This window comes from Schistocerca americana, chromosome 1 (genome assembly GCF_021461395.2).
Source record: "Schistocerca americana isolate TAMUIC-IGC-003095 chromosome 1, iqSchAmer2.1, whole genome shotgun sequence".
NCBI lineage: Eukaryota > Metazoa > Arthropoda > Insecta > Orthoptera > Acrididae > Schistocerca > Schistocerca americana.
This window is the reverse complement of record NC_060119.1, coordinates 743,997,023-744,017,337: the sequence shown is the minus strand read 5'-3', so window position 1 is coordinate 744,017,337 and position 20,315 is coordinate 743,997,023. Positions and strand designations below refer to the sequence as shown.

General features: G+C 42.9%; 1 protein-coding gene across 1 annotated transcript in view; it reads right to left on the bottom strand.

Annotated features, from left to right (window-relative positions):
- The window catches only part of LOC124610909 (polycomb protein eed), a 93,286-nt gene extending 75,317 nt beyond the window's left edge, over positions 1-17,969 (bottom strand). Inside the window, exon 1 of the mRNA XM_047140198.1 lies at positions 17,682-17,969. Within this exon, the coding sequence (XP_046996154.1) occupies positions 17,682-17,780 (99 nt within the window). The 5' untranslated portion in view covers positions 17,781-17,969. The remainder of the gene's footprint in view (positions 1-17,681) is intronic.
- Positions 17,970-20,315: the final 2,346 nt, after the last annotated feature.

Sequence of the window (20,315 nt, the reverse complement as noted above, 5' to 3'; positions counted from 1 at the left end):
GGTCCAAGCAGAGGCACGCCGTATAGCTCCCTGGAGCTGCCGCTCTGCAGAGGCCATCGAAGAGGAACTAACCCAAATGCAGAAATCATCCACATACAGGGCAGGGGTGACCAAAGGACCGACAGAGGCCACAAGCCCATCGATAGCAATGAGGAAAAGAAGGACACTCAAGACAGAACCCTGTGGGATGCCCGTCTCCTGGGTCCGTGGAGAACTAAAAACAGTACCAACTCGAACTCTGAATGACTGATGGAACAGGAACTGGCGGATAAAAATCGGGAGTGGGCCCCGAAGACCCCACTGATGAAGGGTAAGAAAGATGTGATGGCACCAGGCCGTGTCATAGGCCTTGCGAAGGTCAAAAAACACTGCAACCAAATGGTAGCGCTGGGAAAAAGCCTGCCGAACTGCGGATTCCAAGCGAAGTAAATGATCGATTGGAGACCGTCCCTCTCGAAAGCCACACTGGTAAGGGGACTGAAATGAGTACGGGAGCCATCATTAAGAAGGCACAAGTCGTGGTGTGCAATAAACTGGTCTATAAGAAGACCTCGTCTAGATGGAAAGGCACTGTCCCACAAGGGATGATGGGCATTAAAATCCCCGGGGAGGAGGAAGTTGCTGAAGAAGGGCAGTTAAGGCAGCAGGTGTAAGAGTCCTGTCAGGAGGGAGATAAAGATTGCAAACTGTGACCGCAGAGTCTAGGTGGACCCTAACAGCAACCGCTTCCAATGTAGTTTGAAGAGGAATCCACATGCTAGCAATGTCTGTACGGACCAACGTACAAACACCACCAGAAGCCCGCAGGGGTCTGACCCGATTTCGACAGAAAACACAGAACCCACGGAGGGTCGGTGAGTGAGAATCAGTAAAATGAGATTCCTGGGGAACCACACAAGCTGCAGAGTAAGACGAAAGAAGGGATTTCAATTCCGGAAGGTGATGATAGTATCCATTACAATTCCATTGCAGAACCACAGAACGATGAGTTAAATGGGGGCTGAACACGCTAAAGCCAGTCATACCGCCGGATCCCCACCCATCACCGACAAGGAGGGGGCGACATCCATGAATGACAGGTCAGAATCCGGTTGTGAAGTCGGGGAAGGGACCTCTGGTGACGCCAGAGGCTCTTTGTCCCGGGACTTATGTTTCTTCTTCTTTTCAGGCTGAGATCAAGGAGGGCTGTGTGGCATAAAGGAGCCAGCTGCAGCAAGATCAGGAACAGAAAGAGACCGGGCGACCTGGGCGCCGACACACCGCGGCTCTCGCGGTCGTCGCACGGCAGCAGACCTTTGGCCTGGAAGGTGCCGGGAAGGGGAGGCGCTCTTGAGCGGCAGACGCCGAAGGAGTGGGACACTTCTCAGGCTGGGGAAGGGGAGCAGTGCCCAGAGGAGAAGGTGTGGGAGCCGCAGGGGAGGGGGGGAGGAGAGGGGTCCATTATAATAAGGAACAATCAAACAGTAACATCAAGGACATCAGTCCCTTTTTCCTTTCATAATAAAAGCTGAAGGTTTACAAGAGGAGAAAAAGATGGACAGCCAACTTGAACTTCTGCATCATCTGAGGCACAAAAGAAGGTAAGCTTTAAGGGGAAAAAAGCCATAAAAACTAATACAATACAGTAGGATGAGGGACAAGCACCAGTTGAAAACAGCGGGAGACCCCTCCCCCTGTTACCTTGTAGCAGGACGTCAGCTTCTTCATCCAACTGACAGCCCCCCTTTCACTGTCTAATGTAGGCAGAATGTTAATGAAATGGTAAAAAGTAAAATAACTAAAATAAAAGTGGGGATGAATGCAAAAGCATAAAAACATTGACAAGGGCTTGTGTCAGAGTGGTGATCTGTTCCTTACCAACTAGACAACTATCTGAATCTAGTGATCATACAGGAAGCGTGGCAAGAAGAAGAGCAGAATGAAATGGTCACAAAATAAAATATTATGAGGTAAGGAAGCCGCACTGGCAAGAAGCTGCTGGAGATACCCGGGGTCCTGTATCAAGAGGTCAGCTCACTTAACCGAATGGCAAACCTCCAGTTGCTGTAGAATTCTGAAGTGACAGAATGGTAAAAGTAAAATGACAAATAAGTATGAAAGCAGAGACAAGCATAGACAAGCATAGAAGCACAGACAAGCATAGAAGCACAGACAAGCATAGAAGCACAGACAAGCATAGAAGCACAGACAAGCATAGAAGCACAGACAAGCATAGAAGCACAGACAAGCATAGAAGCACAGACAAGCATAGAAGCACAGACAAGCATAGAAGCACAGACAAGCATAGAAGCACAGACAAGCATAGAAGCACAGACAAGCATAGAAGCACAGACAAGCATAAAAAGGCCACAAGACTGGCCCAAGCACTGTTCACAAGTGGCTAGGCAGCCAGTTCAGTCTTCAGTAGTTTCATTTGTGGTGTAGATTAAGACAGAAGGTAAAGTGGAGACAAAACAACTGTTGAAATGTGATGAAATACTGTGAGGTGGGTGAGGTGCACTACACAGAACCAGCCTGAGCCACCTGCGATGAGCCCTCCACTGGTAGGCCAACTTCTGCTCTCGACTGACAGTTCGCTGGTCACTGCAGATTCTAGCAGAATGGTAAAAAGAGGTGATGAGCCCATGATGACAACTGAGGTTATATTAACCAATCTCTTGAATAAAAAATAAAACCAGATATACTTTTAGGACATTACCACCTACCAGCAGAGGCAATGAGTCTTCAAGCGTTAGTGTTCACCTCAAAGTAGCAAAGTCTGATCACTCTGACAGGGTATAGGCCACTGATAGCAGGGTGTCACAACAATGGGAAGGTTTGCTCTCACCAGAAGATGTAGCACAAGCCGTACAGGTGTGGCCAAAGTAGATGCCAGCAAAAGATAGTACATTCCCTTTGGGAAGGACAAAAGGATGATAATTAGGCTGTGGAACCTTTTCTTGCTCATATTGTCCATATGGCGCCATTCCTCATTCCAAGCCTCCCAAAAGCTGAAAAAAACCACGCTGACTGCAAGCTGGATGCCAGTATTCCCATCTTACCAGCTTCCTTTGTTAACTTATAGGTAAGCTTCTTTCCTGAAATACCAAGGAGAAGGTCTACATGAATGTAATCAGGTCCCAGTACTGCGAAAGTCACAAAGAAGATCAGGTCATGTACTGTCCAAACTGATGGCTTCCTGGGATTGTATCTGTTTATGGTCTGTAGATAGGGAATTCTCATGAGCTGAAGTGCAGGAACAACAAAGCACTTTGATAATGGCCTAACATTTTGCTGTAAAAATACTACCCCCATATGTTAGAAGTGTTGTTCATGACTCCCAGAACGTGTGAAGACATAGCCAGTATCATCATCGACCTTCAGAGCTGTCTGTCAGTATACACTGTGGTGACAGAAGCCATGTGATACCTCCCTTTTATCATGTCTGACCTGCTATTGCCAGGTGTTGTGCAACAATGCAACATCGTTTGGACTCAACAATTTGTAAGTCCACCGCACAAATATTTAACCATGCTGTCTCTACTCCATTTCATGGTTAGTCTGGACTGTCTTCGCTCTGACCACCTTCCTCCACTGAACCCTATTGACAAGTCATATTTGCAACTCACTCCATAATCGCGGAATATTCCCGGTGCAGGATTTTGTGCATGAGCTGTCCTTTCCATTATGTCCTGTAAATGTTCTATGGGATTCACATTGGGCGAGCTTGGTGGCCAAACCATGTTTGAATTGTTCAGAATGTTTCCAACCAATCGTGAACAATTGTGGCAAGGTGACATGGTGCATTTTCATCCATAAAAACACCATTGTTGTTTGAGAACATGAAGTCCACGAATGGCTGCAAATGGTCTGCAACTACCCGAACTTACTCATTTTCCCATCATTTGGACCAGAGGACCTAATACATTCCACGAAAACTTAGCTGACACCATCATGGAGCCACGATCACCTTGCACAATGCCTTGACAACTTGGGTACAGGGCTTCATGGGGCCTGCACCACACTTTAACCCTACTATCAGCTCCTACCCACTGAAATCAGTGCTCATATGACCAGACCGCAATTTTCCAGTCTATGGTCCCACCCATATGGTTACGAGCCCAGGAGAGAGGCACTGCAGATGACGTCGCATCTGTTGTCTGCTGCCATACCCCATTAACACCTAATTCCCTATAATGTATGAATGTCTTCACTCTAGCTAAAGGGGGGGAGGGGGGGAGGGGAAGGAGGTGTTAGTCACCATGCTTGCAAAGTTTATTGTCATTTGAAGTGGATGTGAGTATACGTATCTCGTGGTTCAAAATATAAAAAATGGAGTAAGGTTTAGTTCTGCTGTATCTTTCTTTTCTTCTTTAAAATGAGGAGGGGAACATAGCTCTCCACAGTTGATACATATTGACAGTTGGTTGCAGGGAATATTCTCATGCAATTCCCACCACAATCTCCACAAGTCAGTTATTTTGTGTAAGGAGATATACCCAAAACACATTCATTTAAAACGCCAAATGGAGAGCAGAAAATATGGCTCTACATTACATTGGTTTACCATTGCTATTACCTATCAGGTAATACATCTCATCCAGAAGCTAAATTAAAAGCACCAGTATCCACCTTATATTTTGGCCCCATCAGATATGGCTACAAAAATGGACACCCATTCACTCCAGGTTTGTACGCAGTTCATTTGTCTGCAATGTGAGGTCGCTGCCATGCGCTAGACCCTGTGTAAGTGGATGCAGAAACTGTTAGAATTTGTTTAAGTATCAGTGGATGAAAAATGGTCAGATACAAGATGCCCCCTCCCCCTTCTAGGAATTCCACACAATAACACACATACAGCTTCGTAGATGGCACATCCACTAAGAGGGGCAGTCATAAAGTTTCAATTATTACCTCAAAAAAGTTAGTTTTTTTACACACTGAAAGGTAGCAGCACTGCAATGTTAATAGGCACACACACACACACACACACACACACACACACACACACACACACACACACACACACACACACACAATACTGGATGGGAAGTCGCAAGTGACCTTAGTTTAGGCAACGAAGGTTACAGGAGCAAAGGATATGCTGTAATACAGGAGCAAAGGATGTGCTGTAAGGATAGCTCCCGTCTGCACAGGTCAGAAAAGGTGGTGGTGGTGGTGGTGGTGGTGGTGGGAAGGATCCAGATGGCACAGGTTGGGAACCAGTCATTGATATCTCACACGCTGTGCTCTGCTGCATGTTGTGCCACTGGCTGGTCAACCCCGTTTTTGGCAAAAGTTTTGTGGTGGCCACTCATTCTATTTGACAGCTCGTTGGTTGTCATACCAATGTAAAATGCTGTGCAGTGGTTGCAGCAGAGCTGGTATCTAACATGGCTGCTTGCCATTGACAGACCAGGCCTCTGACAGGGTAGGATAAGCCTGTGACAGGACTGGAGTAGGTGGTGCTATGTGGGTGGATTGGGCAGGTGTATCTGGGTCTTCCATAGGGGTACGATCCCTGTGGCAGGGGGATCCCTGTGGGAGTGTCATAGGGATGGACTAGACATTGCAGAAGCTGGGTGAGTAGCACAACGTCACTTTGGGAGGGGTTGGAATTACCTTGGGCAGGATGTCCCTCATTTTAGGGCATGATGATACATAACCAAAGCCTGATGCAGGGCATGGTTCAGTCACATCAGTCCAGGGCCTATTGGGTGACAATGGTGGGGGAAGGGGGAGGGGAGGTGCTTCTCTGTGGTTGGTTCTTTGGAAGGCCTTCAGCTTACTGGGTGAGAGAGTTCTCATCACTGCAGATGTGCTAGGCTGTATAGGAGGGATCTTTTGGTGTGGAAGGGGTGGCAATTTCAAAGTGCAGGTAATATTGATGATTGGTGGGCTTGGCGTGGACTGAGGTGTGGAGGGAGCTATCTGAGGGGAGGAGACCGACATCTAGGAACGTGGGATGATGGGTGGGGGAAGACCAGCTGAAGTGGATGGGAGAGACGGTGTTGAGGAAGAATGAGTATAAGGCATCCTGGCCTTGGGTCCAGACTATAAAGATTTCAGCAATACACTTGAACCAGACCAGGGGTTTGGGGAAGCTAGGAATGTTTCCTCTAGATGGCCCAGAAGAGGTTGACACAGAAGGGCACCATCCAAGTGCCCACAACTGTACCACAAATTTGTTTGCATACCTTCCCTTCAAAGGTGACATAGTTATGGGTTAGGAAGTAGTTGGTTAGGTGTACGAGGAACGAAGTGCTAGGTTTGGAATCTGCAGGGCATTGGGAGAGGTAATGTTTAACTGCGGCAAAGTCATGGGAATGAGCGATGTTGGTGTATAGTAAGGTTGCATCAACAGTGACGAGTAGGGATCCGGCAGGTAAGGGTGTGGTGATAGTGGAGAGTTGTCACTAACTAGCCACACTGGGATGCCCATAATTGCTAGGTTTCTAGATTTTGGGGAGCATGTAGAAGGTAGGTGTGCGGGCTGTTGTTGGGGCGAGTAGAGAGATGGATTCAGGGGAGAGGTTCTGAAAAGGGCCTAAGGATTTCAGCAGGGATTGGGTATTAGGTTGGATTTCTGGGATGGGGTCACTCTGGCATAACTTGTAGGTGGAGCTGTAGGACAAGTGACAGAGGACTTCTGCCAGGTAGTCTCTCCAGTTCATCACAACGGTGGTGGAACCTTTGTCTGCCAGGAGGATGATACAGTCAGGATCCATTTTTAAGTTGTGTACAGCAGTCCTTTCTTCTGTTGAAAGGTTGTTCTCATTAGGGAGGGAACTGAGGAAGGATGGTGGGGCCAGGTTGGAAGTTAAGAATCCTGGAAGGTGACCTTGGAATGGTCAGGAGGGACTGTGGGAGTGTCACTGTTGGATGGTGGTCTGAACAGGGACAGGAAGAGTTCAATGTTGTGACTGGATTGGCTTTGGTTAGAGGGGTTAGTGGCACAGACGTGCTTCCACTATAGGGAATACGAGAAGGAGTAGGTCTTTCACAAGTTTCAACATGGTTAAACCTGGGTGTAGGACTGAATGTGCAGCCTTTGGATAGAATGGAAACTTCTCTGGGGCTGACGAGTTTGGTGGAGAGGTTAACAACAGTGTTCTGGGATTGTTTCGGCTCTAGATTTTGTGGAGTGTTGGCAGGGGGTTTTGGATGATGCTCTAGATTACAAAGGTCAGCTAGGCAGGGTCCTGGTGCTATGAAGGATTAACAAGAAGGAACGCTGCAGGTAGGATGGAGGTAGGACAATGGTGCCCCAAGGTGGGAGTAGGATGTCAGCAGGCTGGATAACTTGTGGAGGTGGTATTTGGAATTTTCTTCTAGCTGCCATGATTTCAGTTTGGGTGATGAGGTGTATGTAGTTGTGATTGCATAGTAACAGTATTTTGCAGAGTGAGTGGAGGCAGTTGAGGGATTCATGTGACATGGAGATGTTCTTTTGTAGAACCAGGTTTGTGTGGCAAATGGAGTGGCAGAATCTGATAAAATAAAGGTCATTGTGGAAGGAAGGGGTGTAATCCAGGGAGACAGGCGTTTGTGTGTGTGCTTTTGTGCTTGCACGCATGTGCAAGTTTTTCCTACAGAAAGAAAAAGCAAGTGCTTTTCGAAAGCTACTCAAGTTCCTCCTTTTTGTTTGAGTGCCTATTGATGACACAGTACTTCTGTCTTTTGGTGTCATTACCTTTATTTCTAAACAACTTTTAATTTTCAACCAGAACTTTCCATACATAATACTGCCTAGTGGCTTCCTTCCATCCAAACCTCACGTCACCTGTCCTTCATTACTGTTTGCTTTATTCACCTCCGCTCTATTGTTTGTCGGTTTCTTTCTGTTACTTCTTTTCCCTCTCGCATTTATGACACAAACCATAACGGTCGTGACAAACGTGGTCGCACCTGACTTTTGTTACACCCTGTAGTATTGGCCACATCTGTTATGGCAGCTGCCCCCAAAGGGGCTCAGCATTCGTTTGCTGAGTACAGGCTTGGTGTCCCCAGAATTCCTGAGCTGGGGACTTCTAAGAGGTGTCAGTCCCCTGTCACCGTAAGCTCTGGGCATGCTTCAGTGAACACTGTGCGGTGCAGTGGTGGAATGTTGTATGTCTCAGGGAAAGGGGATCTTGGCTTGACTGGCTGGATCGCGTGAATGGAATAAACCTCTATTTAAAAAAAAAATAAATAAATAAATAAAAACCTTCAATCTCAAAGTGTGCTGCACACTGATAGGATGCATGGCTGCTCATATGGGGCAGTCATTAGTGGGCAACCTCTGCGGAACATGCTGCACCTCAGCTGTATAAGGCTTACTCAGGCTCTGTCTGAGTGGACCCTTATTTCCCTAGCCGCTCATAGGATCGAAATGGAACCTTTGAAATCATCATATTCTCTCCTCCCATTCATCCAAGAGAATGAGAGAGGCTAGTAGTCCTGATAATAAGAATACTTTGGACTTCAGTGACAGGGCTCATCGAGTCACGAATAATAATGTGTTTTTCGTATAAAGAGGAGGGAGAGGACATTTGAAAATGTGTCCCCCATCTGTATTCATAAGGGTTTTTAGATTCTGCCACTCCATTTGCCACACAAACCTGGTTCTACAAAAAAACATCTCCATGTCACATGCATCCCTCAACTGCCTCCACTCGCTCTGCAAAATACTGTTACTATGCAATCACAACTACATACACCTCATCACCCAAACTGGAATCATGACACTCAAACAGCTAGAAGAAAATTCCAAATACCACCTCCACAAGTTATCCAGTCTGTTGACTTCCTACTCCCACTTTGGGGCACCACTATACTACCCCCATCCTACCCAAAGGGCTCATCCTCGTCAACCCCTCATAGCACCCAGACCCTGCTAGCTGGCCTTTGCATCCTACCACATCCTCCAAAACCCCCTACAAACAATATGAAATCCGGAGTCCATCAAAATTCTCAGCCCCACAGAAGTTTCCGTCCTATCCAAAGGCCACATTGAGCCCTACTCCCATGTTAAACGATGTTGAACTTGTGACAGACCTAATCTCCTTCTCTCGTTCCCCAAAGTGGAAACACTTTTTTGCCACCAATCCCTCCAACCGAAGCCACTCCAATCCCAACATCGAACCCTGCTTGTCCCAATTCATACTGCCATCCAACAGTGATCCAGCCACAATCCCTCCTAACCATCCCCAGGTCACCATTCAGGAATTCCTAACTTCAAACCTGGCCTCACAATCCTTTGCCAGGTCCATCCCTAATGACAATAATCTTTCCACGGAAGAAAGGACTGTCATACACAACCTAAAATAGGATCTTGACCGGATCACACTCCTGGCAGACAAAGGTTCCACCACTGTTGTGATGAACAGGGAAAAAAATTGAAATGAGGAGGGACTACCTGGCAGGAGGCCTCCGCTAGTTGTCCACCAGCTCCACCTGCAAGTTCTGTCAAGAGTGACCCCATCCCAGATGTATAACATAACCTCCAATTCCTGCTGAAATCATTAGCCCCTTCTCAGAACTTCTCCCTTGAATCCATCTCTCTACTCACCCCAACAACAAAGCACACCCACTTTCTATAAGCTCCCCTAAATCCACAAACCTAACAGTCCTGGATGTCCCATTGTGGCTGGTTACAGTGCTCCCACTGAAAGAATCTCTGCCCTGCTTGATCAAATTTCCCAACTAATTTTCCAAAACCAGGCCTCGCACATTAAAGATACCAACCACTTCCTGCGCCAGCTCTCAACCAGCGCCACACTCTTACCTCCCAGATCCCTCCTCGTCATTGTTGATGCAACCTCACTATACACCAACATCGCTCATGCCCATGGCTTTGCCGCAATTAAACATTACCTTTCCCAATGCCCTGCAGATTCCAAACCCACCACTTCATTCCTCATACACCTAACCAACTACTTCCTAACCCATAACTACATCACCTTTGAACGGAAGGTATGCAAACAAATTTGTGGCACAGCTGTGGGCACCTGCATAGTGCCCTCCTATGCCAACATCTTCCGGGCCCTCTAGAGGAAACATTCCTAGCTTCACTGCTTACATCTTTATAATCTGGACCCAAGGCCACGATAACTTATCCTCATTCTTCCGCAACCTCAACACTGTCTCTCCCATCCGTTTCACCTGGTGCTTCTCCACCCATCATCCCACATTCCTAAATGTCTATCTCTTTCTCTCGGACAGCTCCATCCACACCTTGGTTCACATCGAAGCCACCAATCACCAACAGTACTTTCATTTTGACAGCTGCCACTCTTTCCTCACCAAAAAAATCCCCGCCATACAGCCTGGCCATCCTTGGTAGACACATCTCCAGTGATGAGAACTCCCTCACCCAGTATGCTGAAGGCCTCACAAAGGTCTTCACAGACAGGCAATACCCTTCAGACCTAACTCACAAACAGATTCCCGCCTCATATACTCATAATTACCTGATTCTCACATCCACTCCAAGAACCAACACAAACAAGCAGCTTCCTTGTCACCCAGTACTACCCTGGACTGGAATGACTGAACCACATCCTTTGTTAAGCTTTGATTATCTATCATCATGCTCAGAAATGAGGGACGTCCTACCCAAAATACTTCCAACCCCATCCAAAATGGTATTCTGCTGCCCATCCAACCTGCATAACATCCTAGACCATCCCTATGCAATTCGTTCATACCCCTATGGAAAAATCAGATGCAAGATCTGTCCAATCCACTCACCCAGCACCACTTACTCTATTCCTGTAACAGGCTTATCATACACCACCACAGGCTGTCCCACCCGTGAAAGCAGCCATGTTGTATACCGGCTCTGCTGCAACCCCAGCACAGCAATTTACATTGGTATGACAACCAACCAGCTATCAACTAGGATGAGTGGCCACCCCCAAACTGTTGCCAAAAGCAAGGTGGACCATCCAGTGGCATAATATGCACAATTTCAATGGCCGATTCACGACCAATGTCATCTGGATCCTCCGCACCACCACCAGCTTTCCGGGAGCTGTGTAGACAGGAGCTAGCCTTACACCACACCCTTCACTCCTGTAACCTTCCTGGCCTAAACCTAAGGCAACTAGCTGCCCCCCCCCCCCCCGCCCTCCCCTTCCAGTGTGGCCAATAAAGTCTGAATGAAGAAAAATGAAGGGGGAAGACCATCTCTCAGTGGAAAACCAAGACTCCCAGGAGAAGTAGAGGAACTGGTGCTGGAAAAATTGAGAAACAGCCATGCGTCAGTTTTCAACACACTGCGGAACATTTTAAACATAATAAATGTTGTACCTGTGCCTGGTTCCATGACTGCTTGCACCAATTTAAAGAGCCTGCCAGACTGAGGCAGCAGCAGAAATATTTCAGCCATTTCTGGACAATCCTGAAGACTTCATTAACCACCTGTTCAACATGGACAAATCCTGGGTGTATCACTATTCCTTTGAGACAAGGGAGCAAAGTAAGCAGTGAAAGTATGTCAAAGTGCTGGAAAAGGTGAAGACCCAACCACTATTGAGTAAAGCGATGTCTAGCTTTCTTTTTCTCTCTCTCACAGAAGGCTGTCAAGGTGAAGAGTCGTGCAACCCCGCCCAAAGGTGTGGTTTTTGTTCCACGAAATCGCCCCAGCTCAAATTTTGCTTCACCTCTTGTATTCTCCTGAAATAGCTCCCATAGACTCCTTCTGCTTTCCTCACATAAAGAAACCGTTGCATGGCAAGCATTTTCAAAATGACAGTGAGATGATTTCTGAGATGGAAGATTTTGCGAACAGCTGAAATGCAGCCTTCTACAACCAATGTCTACACCAAATCATCCATTACTGGCAAAAATATAGGACACTGAAAGATGAACATGTGGACAGCTAACACTATCACACAGTTTTGTGGTTGCTGCTTGAGTTTTTTGAGGTTATAATTTTATGACTACCCCTTGTAAAAATCATCTGTTTATATAAGAGTTCTCTCTCTCCACACACACACACACACACACACACACACACACACACACACACACAAAATAGTCTTGCCAGTGCTACTAAACTGTAGTTCCCTCACATCCATGCCAAACATGATTGTCTCAGCTGCAAAAATGGGTCATCATAATAACAAGTGTGTTCTTCGTCTTCCTCCTTTTCTGACCGAGTGATATCGGAATTCATTAGAGTAATTCACTGGTTCTTTCAGGCAGATACCCGGAAGGCCCCAGGAAGAAACTGAACCCTCAAGACCAGTGCTGCATTGATTGGCAACTCTATATCTGTTTCACAATTGTTATTTTCAGTCGCGCTTTCACCTTTTATTTAATGTTCTGGTACACAAAACTGTCTTCCTTGACATCCTGCTGAAGCAGTATGTTAAGTTCCAGATGGCAACATTTGTATGCTTTTCAGACAGCATGGGACACAGTTTGTGGACATTCGTGCAGTTGCATTTGTATTCAATGGTGTTATACTTCTCAATAGGTTTTTTAAGAGCATGATAAATTTTGTCACACGGATGGAGGCTGCAGTGCATTTGTAACACAACAGGGATACTTTTGATGTTTTCTCGAGTTCTTGTACTTTTCACATTACTCTAGCGCAAGTGAATCATATCTGCTAGGTTGGCAACATTGTTTCGTCACAATAAAGCATCTTCTCACAATTATCTCAATCTTATATGACAGTGTTATGCAACTGGATCACTGGTATTTAAGATAAACTTTATTGTGCATACAGATACTAAAAGATTAATGAAGACATCATCAAAGAGGTCACCCCAGAACAGTGCACAAAGTTGCTTTTCTCACCAACACCCCATCTTTTCCTTTAACTACACCTTAATTACCACTCAGGTACTGAATAGCATTCAGACAAAAGCTGCAAGTCAAAGACAACTGCCACACATCCTGCTTTCCCTTCCTCTTCTTGCCTGTTTCCATGTTATCTTGACAAAAAACAAATGTCTTGGGCGGAATAAGGAGTAATGTGTGCGTTCCTTGCTGAGCTATTTTAATGTCGGAAATGTAGCTGGTAGTGTCTGACCCATGTCTGAAGTGCTAGAAAGTAAATGGCCTGCCCAGACAAAGAACAAACCTGCCCAGACAAAGAACAACAATCTACACTCATTGGTTTGGAACACCGGTGGGAGGGAACAGTAGTGCAGAATGGAAAGGGAAAGAGATACTGAAAAGGGAGAAGGAGGTGGAAGTGAGCAACAGGAGGTGAAAGGAAGTTAAAGAAAGACCAAAAGGGCAGAGCAACTGTGGGATGTTAAAAAAACTAGGAAACAGCAACAAGGAGTGATTTATGACAACCAATACAAAAGAGTTACATGTTTGCACCTGTTTCTGTCCTTCAAAGTAGTCACCAGCATTGTGTAGAACCCATTGCCAGGCATAGTATACCGTTAGCAGAGCCTGTTCTGTTGATGGTGCGAATGGAGCAATCTAAAGTTATGGTGATTCTCGCGTACGACTGTGATTGTGTTATACTAATGCATTATGTTCCTTCACGGCAGACTGCCAATGCAAAGTATTACTGTTCTTTTTTTGGAGCATCACCTGCGACCAGCTTTGCAAAAGAAGCGGCGACACTTTCTGCACAACCCACCCATCATTTTGCACGACAATGCGCACGTGCATACAGTGCAAGCTGTGGCTGCTCTGTTGAGTCGATGCGACTGGGAAGTACTGTACCATCCACCATATTCCCCAGACTTCAGTCCTTGTGACTTTGATTTGATTCTGAAGATGAAGGAACCAATTTGTGGCATTAACTTCAAAACTGTTCCAGAGATTCGACAGGCAGTAGACCGCTCCATTCGCACCATCAACAGAACAGGCTCTGCTAACGGTATACTACACCTTCCACATTACTGGCAACAGGTTCTACACAGTGCTGGTGACTACTTTGAAGGACTGGAGCAAACATGTAACTTTTTTATATCGGTTGTGAATAAACAGTTGCCACTGTAAGTTCCAACCCTCTTATACACTCAATGACTAAGTTTTCTGTAAAAATGAATGTATCTTTTGATTTGATAAAGCACAATCCCTATGTGTTTACATTAAATTTTAGACACACTCAAAAATCCAGTACTTCCGCTAATCTGGCACCCGCATGTGCGAGAAATGGTCGGTTTAGCAAGAGTCTAGTGCATTAATTTTTGAAATGCAATCTCCTCCAGACAATTTATAGCACTGACTTGATATTTCACAGCCTGAAAGATGTTGCTAGGGTAAAAGTTATTAATTTTCACAGTTAATGTTTGATACTGCTAACAGTCACAACCAAACTATCAGCTGCCACATAACTGTTTATCCCCCTCCCCATCAGTAAAGCAACATACAAAACACAAAGCGTTCTTCATAAAACAAGAATCCAAGTGAAACATAGCCTTTTCATGAGCAAGCAGTGCTCTTATTAACATAGGCATCTCCAACGATTCATATGCAGTTAGTTAGTTACGTGTTCCATTTATCAATAGCACGGAAAATCGTTATGATGTGGAACGTGTTTGTAATAAGCCTAATGATATCAGATGACCGAAATGGGCAAGTAATGTGCTGTTTTTAGTGTTTAATGTTCACAAATGCCAAATTTATTTTTTTAAGTAGAGCGCACATTAACTGGAATTAATTGTTCTAAAAGAGAGAGAAAATAATGAACTACTTGTTAACACCTGCAATGGTTGTTTTCCACCAGTAAGCTAGTTAACAATGTTTTCAGAACAGGTCACACAGACTTCATAATCACATTTAAGAAACATCCCCACTTACATTTATGAAAAATAAAAAGATTTGCAGCAAATGTTACCTCACTATAGAGCACCTCTAGGTAGTTGCAAGATGTAATTTGAAAGTTATGACGAAGAACAGCAGTGACAATACGTTTTTTTCTGCAGAGTATTAATCATATAGCAAATGAGTCACCACTATTAACATTTTTTTTTGGAGCCTAATTTTTTTTATCTTTAGTGACTTACGAGTGATAAGCAGCAATGTTAGTTGGAACACCTATAAAGTGGACATTCATATATATTTCAACTGTCAAACTATCGAGACACCAGTGTGGATAACAAGAGTCCTGGGCGAGGGGTATTCTTGTTATTGACATTTTCAAAGATATTTAAAACATGGACATATCAGACCACAGTACGAAAATTTGAGTTTTCAGTGGTGTCATAAATTTAACTATGGGTTGAACAATACTTTCATGCTGTCATGACACATTCACTGGCTTCATCAAGTCAGAACAAAATTATCAATTTCCAACTTATATTAGATTTTGGGCTTTGCTATAGACTGTAGCCAAAAGTTGTTTCTTCCTTTTTTCGTCCTAAGAGGATTGTGAACTCACTAAACTCAATTTCCAGCACGTAACATGCTTCAAACATCAGGTAATCCATCACTTAGCTAGCAAATTGTGCTAAAATGTAACTGACTATATTTTATCCAATAATAAAGAAACTGTTTAGGATGAGGCAGTCATACACAAGTTAGACTTTCAAAAGACAATAGGGATATTAAGATGCAGATCGAAAGTACATCAAGACTCATCAGGCAAGATATTAGAAATGTAGTGCATCAGAATTTACTTAAGAATACAAAGGTTCACTAGATATATTCAAGTAATGAATACAGTATCTACAACATTAAGGATATACAGACATACAAGAAACTGGCAATTATTGAATAAACATACTTAAAGCAACAAATGATGTTACATGTACAAATAAAGCAAAAAGATAATCTCAGACAGACTATGGCAACTACTGATAATAAAGAGACGAGAACTTAAGAAACTGATACAAGGAACCTCGAAGATTAATCCGAATAACCCAAAATACTTTGGAAATGTCTTCAAGAGGATGCAAGATGATACACTGAAAATTTTATAAGATTAACTACTCAAAACGATAAAAGTATGAAGAAAAGTAAACAGAAACTTAGGTAGGGCCTAGATCGTACGTTTCATTGGTCAATATGGCACTAACAGAAAGGAAACAATATAAGTACTTAACTATCTCTCTAAATGTTGGCATAATTTAAGAGGGAATCAGATCAGAGAGAGCTGAAAATGAAAATAATTGTACATAAAGCCATTTGACGCACTACTGGGGAAAAAAAAAAAAAAAAAGTATGTCAGAACTTTTAATTTATTTTACAAACTACAGATCCATCTGAATCCTTTCCACTATTTACAAGATATTCACTAAAATTGTCAACAGCACAGAAAAAAAACATAGTAACTTAATCAGACAGATGAACCAGCAAGCTTCAAAAGTCGCTTTAGAACAAATTGGCCACAATAACAAGTCGATAATAAATATGAAAATTATTGATTTGAGATTCATAATTTTTGGAAAGTTCTTTAACAAATAACCCTTGAAAAATAGGGCACTGATTCAACATGTGTTGGGAAAATACATAATCTGATGTTATAGCACCCATTAGACTTCACCAGGATAATGCGGAATTAAGAATTGAGAGAGGTGTCGCCAAAGTGTTCTCAGCAATACAATAGGAAATTTACATACCCTTAAATTGGGAAATTTAAGGAGCAGTATGCTTTAACAGAATATTTACAAACCATATTAATTTTTGTAAAGTCACTACCGTTCGTCTCAACTGAAGATAAACAACAGTTAATTGAAATACTTAACACGGACATTTTACAACAAGCCCTGAAAATAAATTACAATCAGACTATAAAAAATAACGTGCAGTCGACACACTGAGTAAAAGATTTTACAAGTTCATAATGAAATCATGGAACTTGTTGACGAGGAATTTGGTGCATTTGAAGACGACTAAGAGGACTGGATGGGCAGTAAAGAAAATAACCATAAGATTAAAAAAGGGCTTGGAATTTGTATGTAGTGGCGAAAAAAAATTGGTGAACTGAGTGTTGTTCTGCAAGGTATGATGATACGAATATTGGCAAGAATATGAGGTGTGTTGTTTAACAAGGTATGATGATATGTATATCGGCAATTACTTGATATGACAGGAAAACTGTGGATTCGGAAACAGACTAGCAAAAGACATCATTGTGACAGTAATTACACTGAAATGGAGGTGGCCCAAACATTTAGTCTGGGCCTGTATAAGACGTCGAACTGTTAACGAATTAATCACAAAATTTCTTCTTGGTAAACTAACTGTTTTGTACATCTATTCACTAACAGAAAGTAATTCATGCATCCAAGCAAAAGGTATAGTCTTACAATGATAATTTAGGCTGCGAAATTAGGTATTAGACTTCAATCGAGAACCCAAGCAATAAAAATGAAAGCAGTATGCCAACAATACAAGGCTTCTTTGCACATGCATGTAATATCTGCAAAGTTAAACACATGATTTCATAACAAAACAACACCTATGGGGCCAGAAACAAACGCATACGTCACTTATGCATGCAATTTACCCAAATCAGGCGATATAATACACACAAACGGCGGTACCGACAGTATGACAGAATCATACACATGCCACTGGTTGTGAATCACACCAATACGACAAAAACACTACCACTGACTCACTCGCACCGTGTAAAGTTATCCACCTGATGCTCAAAATTAGGTCTTTTAATCCTAAAGCTGTCATGAATGTCATCAAATCCCTGGTTAATGCACGTAGGTAATATTTCTTTTTAATTAATCTCGTAATTCGCCATGATCCACGAATTCAAAGCCACAGCACACTGCGTCAGTTCTTACCGCGTCATCCCCTGAGTCTTCTGTATTTGTGGATTGCTCTGAATGAAAATGAGAGTTTTTCATTACTTTTGATTTAGCTGAACTCGTTACCGGTGACATATTGACTGATCATTGCCCACTATACTTAGCATCTATTCCTAAACTTCATACTACATTTCAATCTCATCAGAAACTTTTCTTCAAAATAAACACCACATTACAGACACACAAACCAATACAAAACGTATTAATTTCAAATGTATCCCAAACGTGCCCACGCCACACTGCCAGGTCTACCAACATTACACCGGCCCGGTAACATGAGTCCACCAGAAGCAAGTAACTTCCGCAAGTGCTGTCTGCAAGACTTTTCGACGTGTTTACAGTAGATCAAAATCTTGCATAAATGGGAAGGAACTTGCTTCAAGATATTGTGGCAGTGTTTACACTAGAGTCACGTTACGAGATAGGCAAGTGGGAGTTCAAAATCTCGTCTGCAAAAGCCTCAGCAGCTGCCACTGTTCTTATTGAAGAAAAAACGCGACGAACAAAATCTTAAGAAAAGAAAGAATTGTTTGCGTTAAGAAGCGGGTACAAAGGCGTACATTTTTTTCCGAGATAAATCATCGAACGAACTAAAACCAGAGGACTCTGCTGAGTTTAAAAACTGCCTGAGCATGTCTTATGCAAGTTTTGAACAACTTTTGTCTATAATAGAATTAAATAATAGAAAACAATATACGAAAATGCATCACACTCTTCCACCAAGAGACCGTTTTTTAATTGCCCTTCGATTTTTAGCAAACAGGTAAGAGGATAAAACACTTAAATATAAAAACGAAGTATTTATTTAGAATTACTACATACGCTGATTTATTTTATATATTTTCAGCAGAGTCCTACCACTCCTTCACGTATCTTTCGTGTGCCTGTCTGTAGGATTTCTCGAGTCGTACTGGACTGCTGTGAGGCTCTATAAAGACGTTTGAAAAGAGAATATTTAAAAGTTAGTATTTTGACACTCAAATAAAATTTCTGTCGTCAGATATTCAAATGTTGCAACTACTAACCTCTGCCAAAATTTCCAAAATAACTTTCTGGATTCTATAATTTAAATTTTTTTTATTTGCTCTTGTTTCAGTGCTCGACTCTCTGAAGCAACGTAATCTCCAAATACTTGTAATTCATCATTTGGTTTCTGCAGCTTTTTCAAGATATTTTTTCAAAATAGCGTCAGAAACAGACTGCGCCAGTCTCTTCCCGTTGCACGTTGTCGTTTTGGCTTCCGTTTCTACGTATCTTTCCTCTGAAATAATAGGTCTGTTTGTGTGAAATTAATTTTCTTTTTTACCAGTATTCGCTATCTGAAATCCGAGGACTATTCGGAAAGTAAGCTCTGATCGATCGCGAAAGTGAAAATCCATTTATTTATTTATTTATTCCATGTGACCTAATGGTACACAGTGTGTTGCAGATGTCGGGAAATATCATTTAACATTGTTAACATATATTAACGTAAGCCTATAGTATCCTAATGTATTATATTGCTCAATGTTTTCAATTTAACGCAAACAGCAAGATTACTGTTCTAAGTATTCATTTACAGAGTAAAAACAGTGACACAACAAATATGACTTCACGGCTTTGCTAAATTTTATGTTGTCTTCGATGGACTTAATACTAGTGGGAAGATTGTTGAACAGTTGGAGGCCCATGTGGAAAACTCCCTTTTTACACAGTTGAGTGTTTGTACGTATAACATGCAGGTTTGCGTTTTTCCTGGTGTTGTGTTCATGTATTTCGTTATTTTTTTACGACTCTGGGGTCAGTTGGCACTATGTGTTTTCTGAAGAATTTTAGAGACTCAAGAATGTAGAGACAAGGCAGTGTAAGGATTTCCAACTTTCTGAAGATGGGTTTGCAGGAGTCTCTGGGTTTGCTCCCAGTAATAATCCTCATTGCTCTCTTCTGGATTCTGAATGTGCTCAGAGCAGTTGGAGAATTTCCCCAGAATATTACACAATATTTTAGGTGGGCTTGTATATAAGCGTAGTATGCACTGGTTAATGTTTTCAGGCTAGCACATGTTTTCAGTACACTCAATGCATAACAGCCAGTACAAATCCTGGCATTTACCTTTCCTGTATGTGTATTCCATTTCAGGTTATCTTGAACCCACAGACCTAGGAATTTGAAAACAGTGTCGGTATCTATTGACTGGTTATTTATAGTGACAGATGGCTGAGAGGAATTTGCATTTTGTGTTGTGTGGAAGTTCATGGAAGCTGTCTTTTTGGTGTTGATAGTTAATCTGTTGATTTTTGCCCAGTTGCTGAGTTGATCAGTAGCCAAGTTCACAGCTTTTTGCACAGCCTCTGTATTCTCCCCTTTGAGGAGTACAGTTGTGTCATCAGCAAATATTATTGTTTTGTGTGCATTAACATTCAGGCTCAAGTCATTAATATACAGGAGGAAAAGTAGGGGTCCCAATACTGAGCCCTGTGGAACACCTCGCTTTACAGTTTTATTACTTGATAGTATTTCGGTTATTGAGTTGCTTTGTCTATTAGTATATTTCATGCTGACTCTCTGCACCTGATTGGTTAGGAATGTAGCAATCCAGTTGTTTGCAATTCCTCTGATACCGTAGTGTTC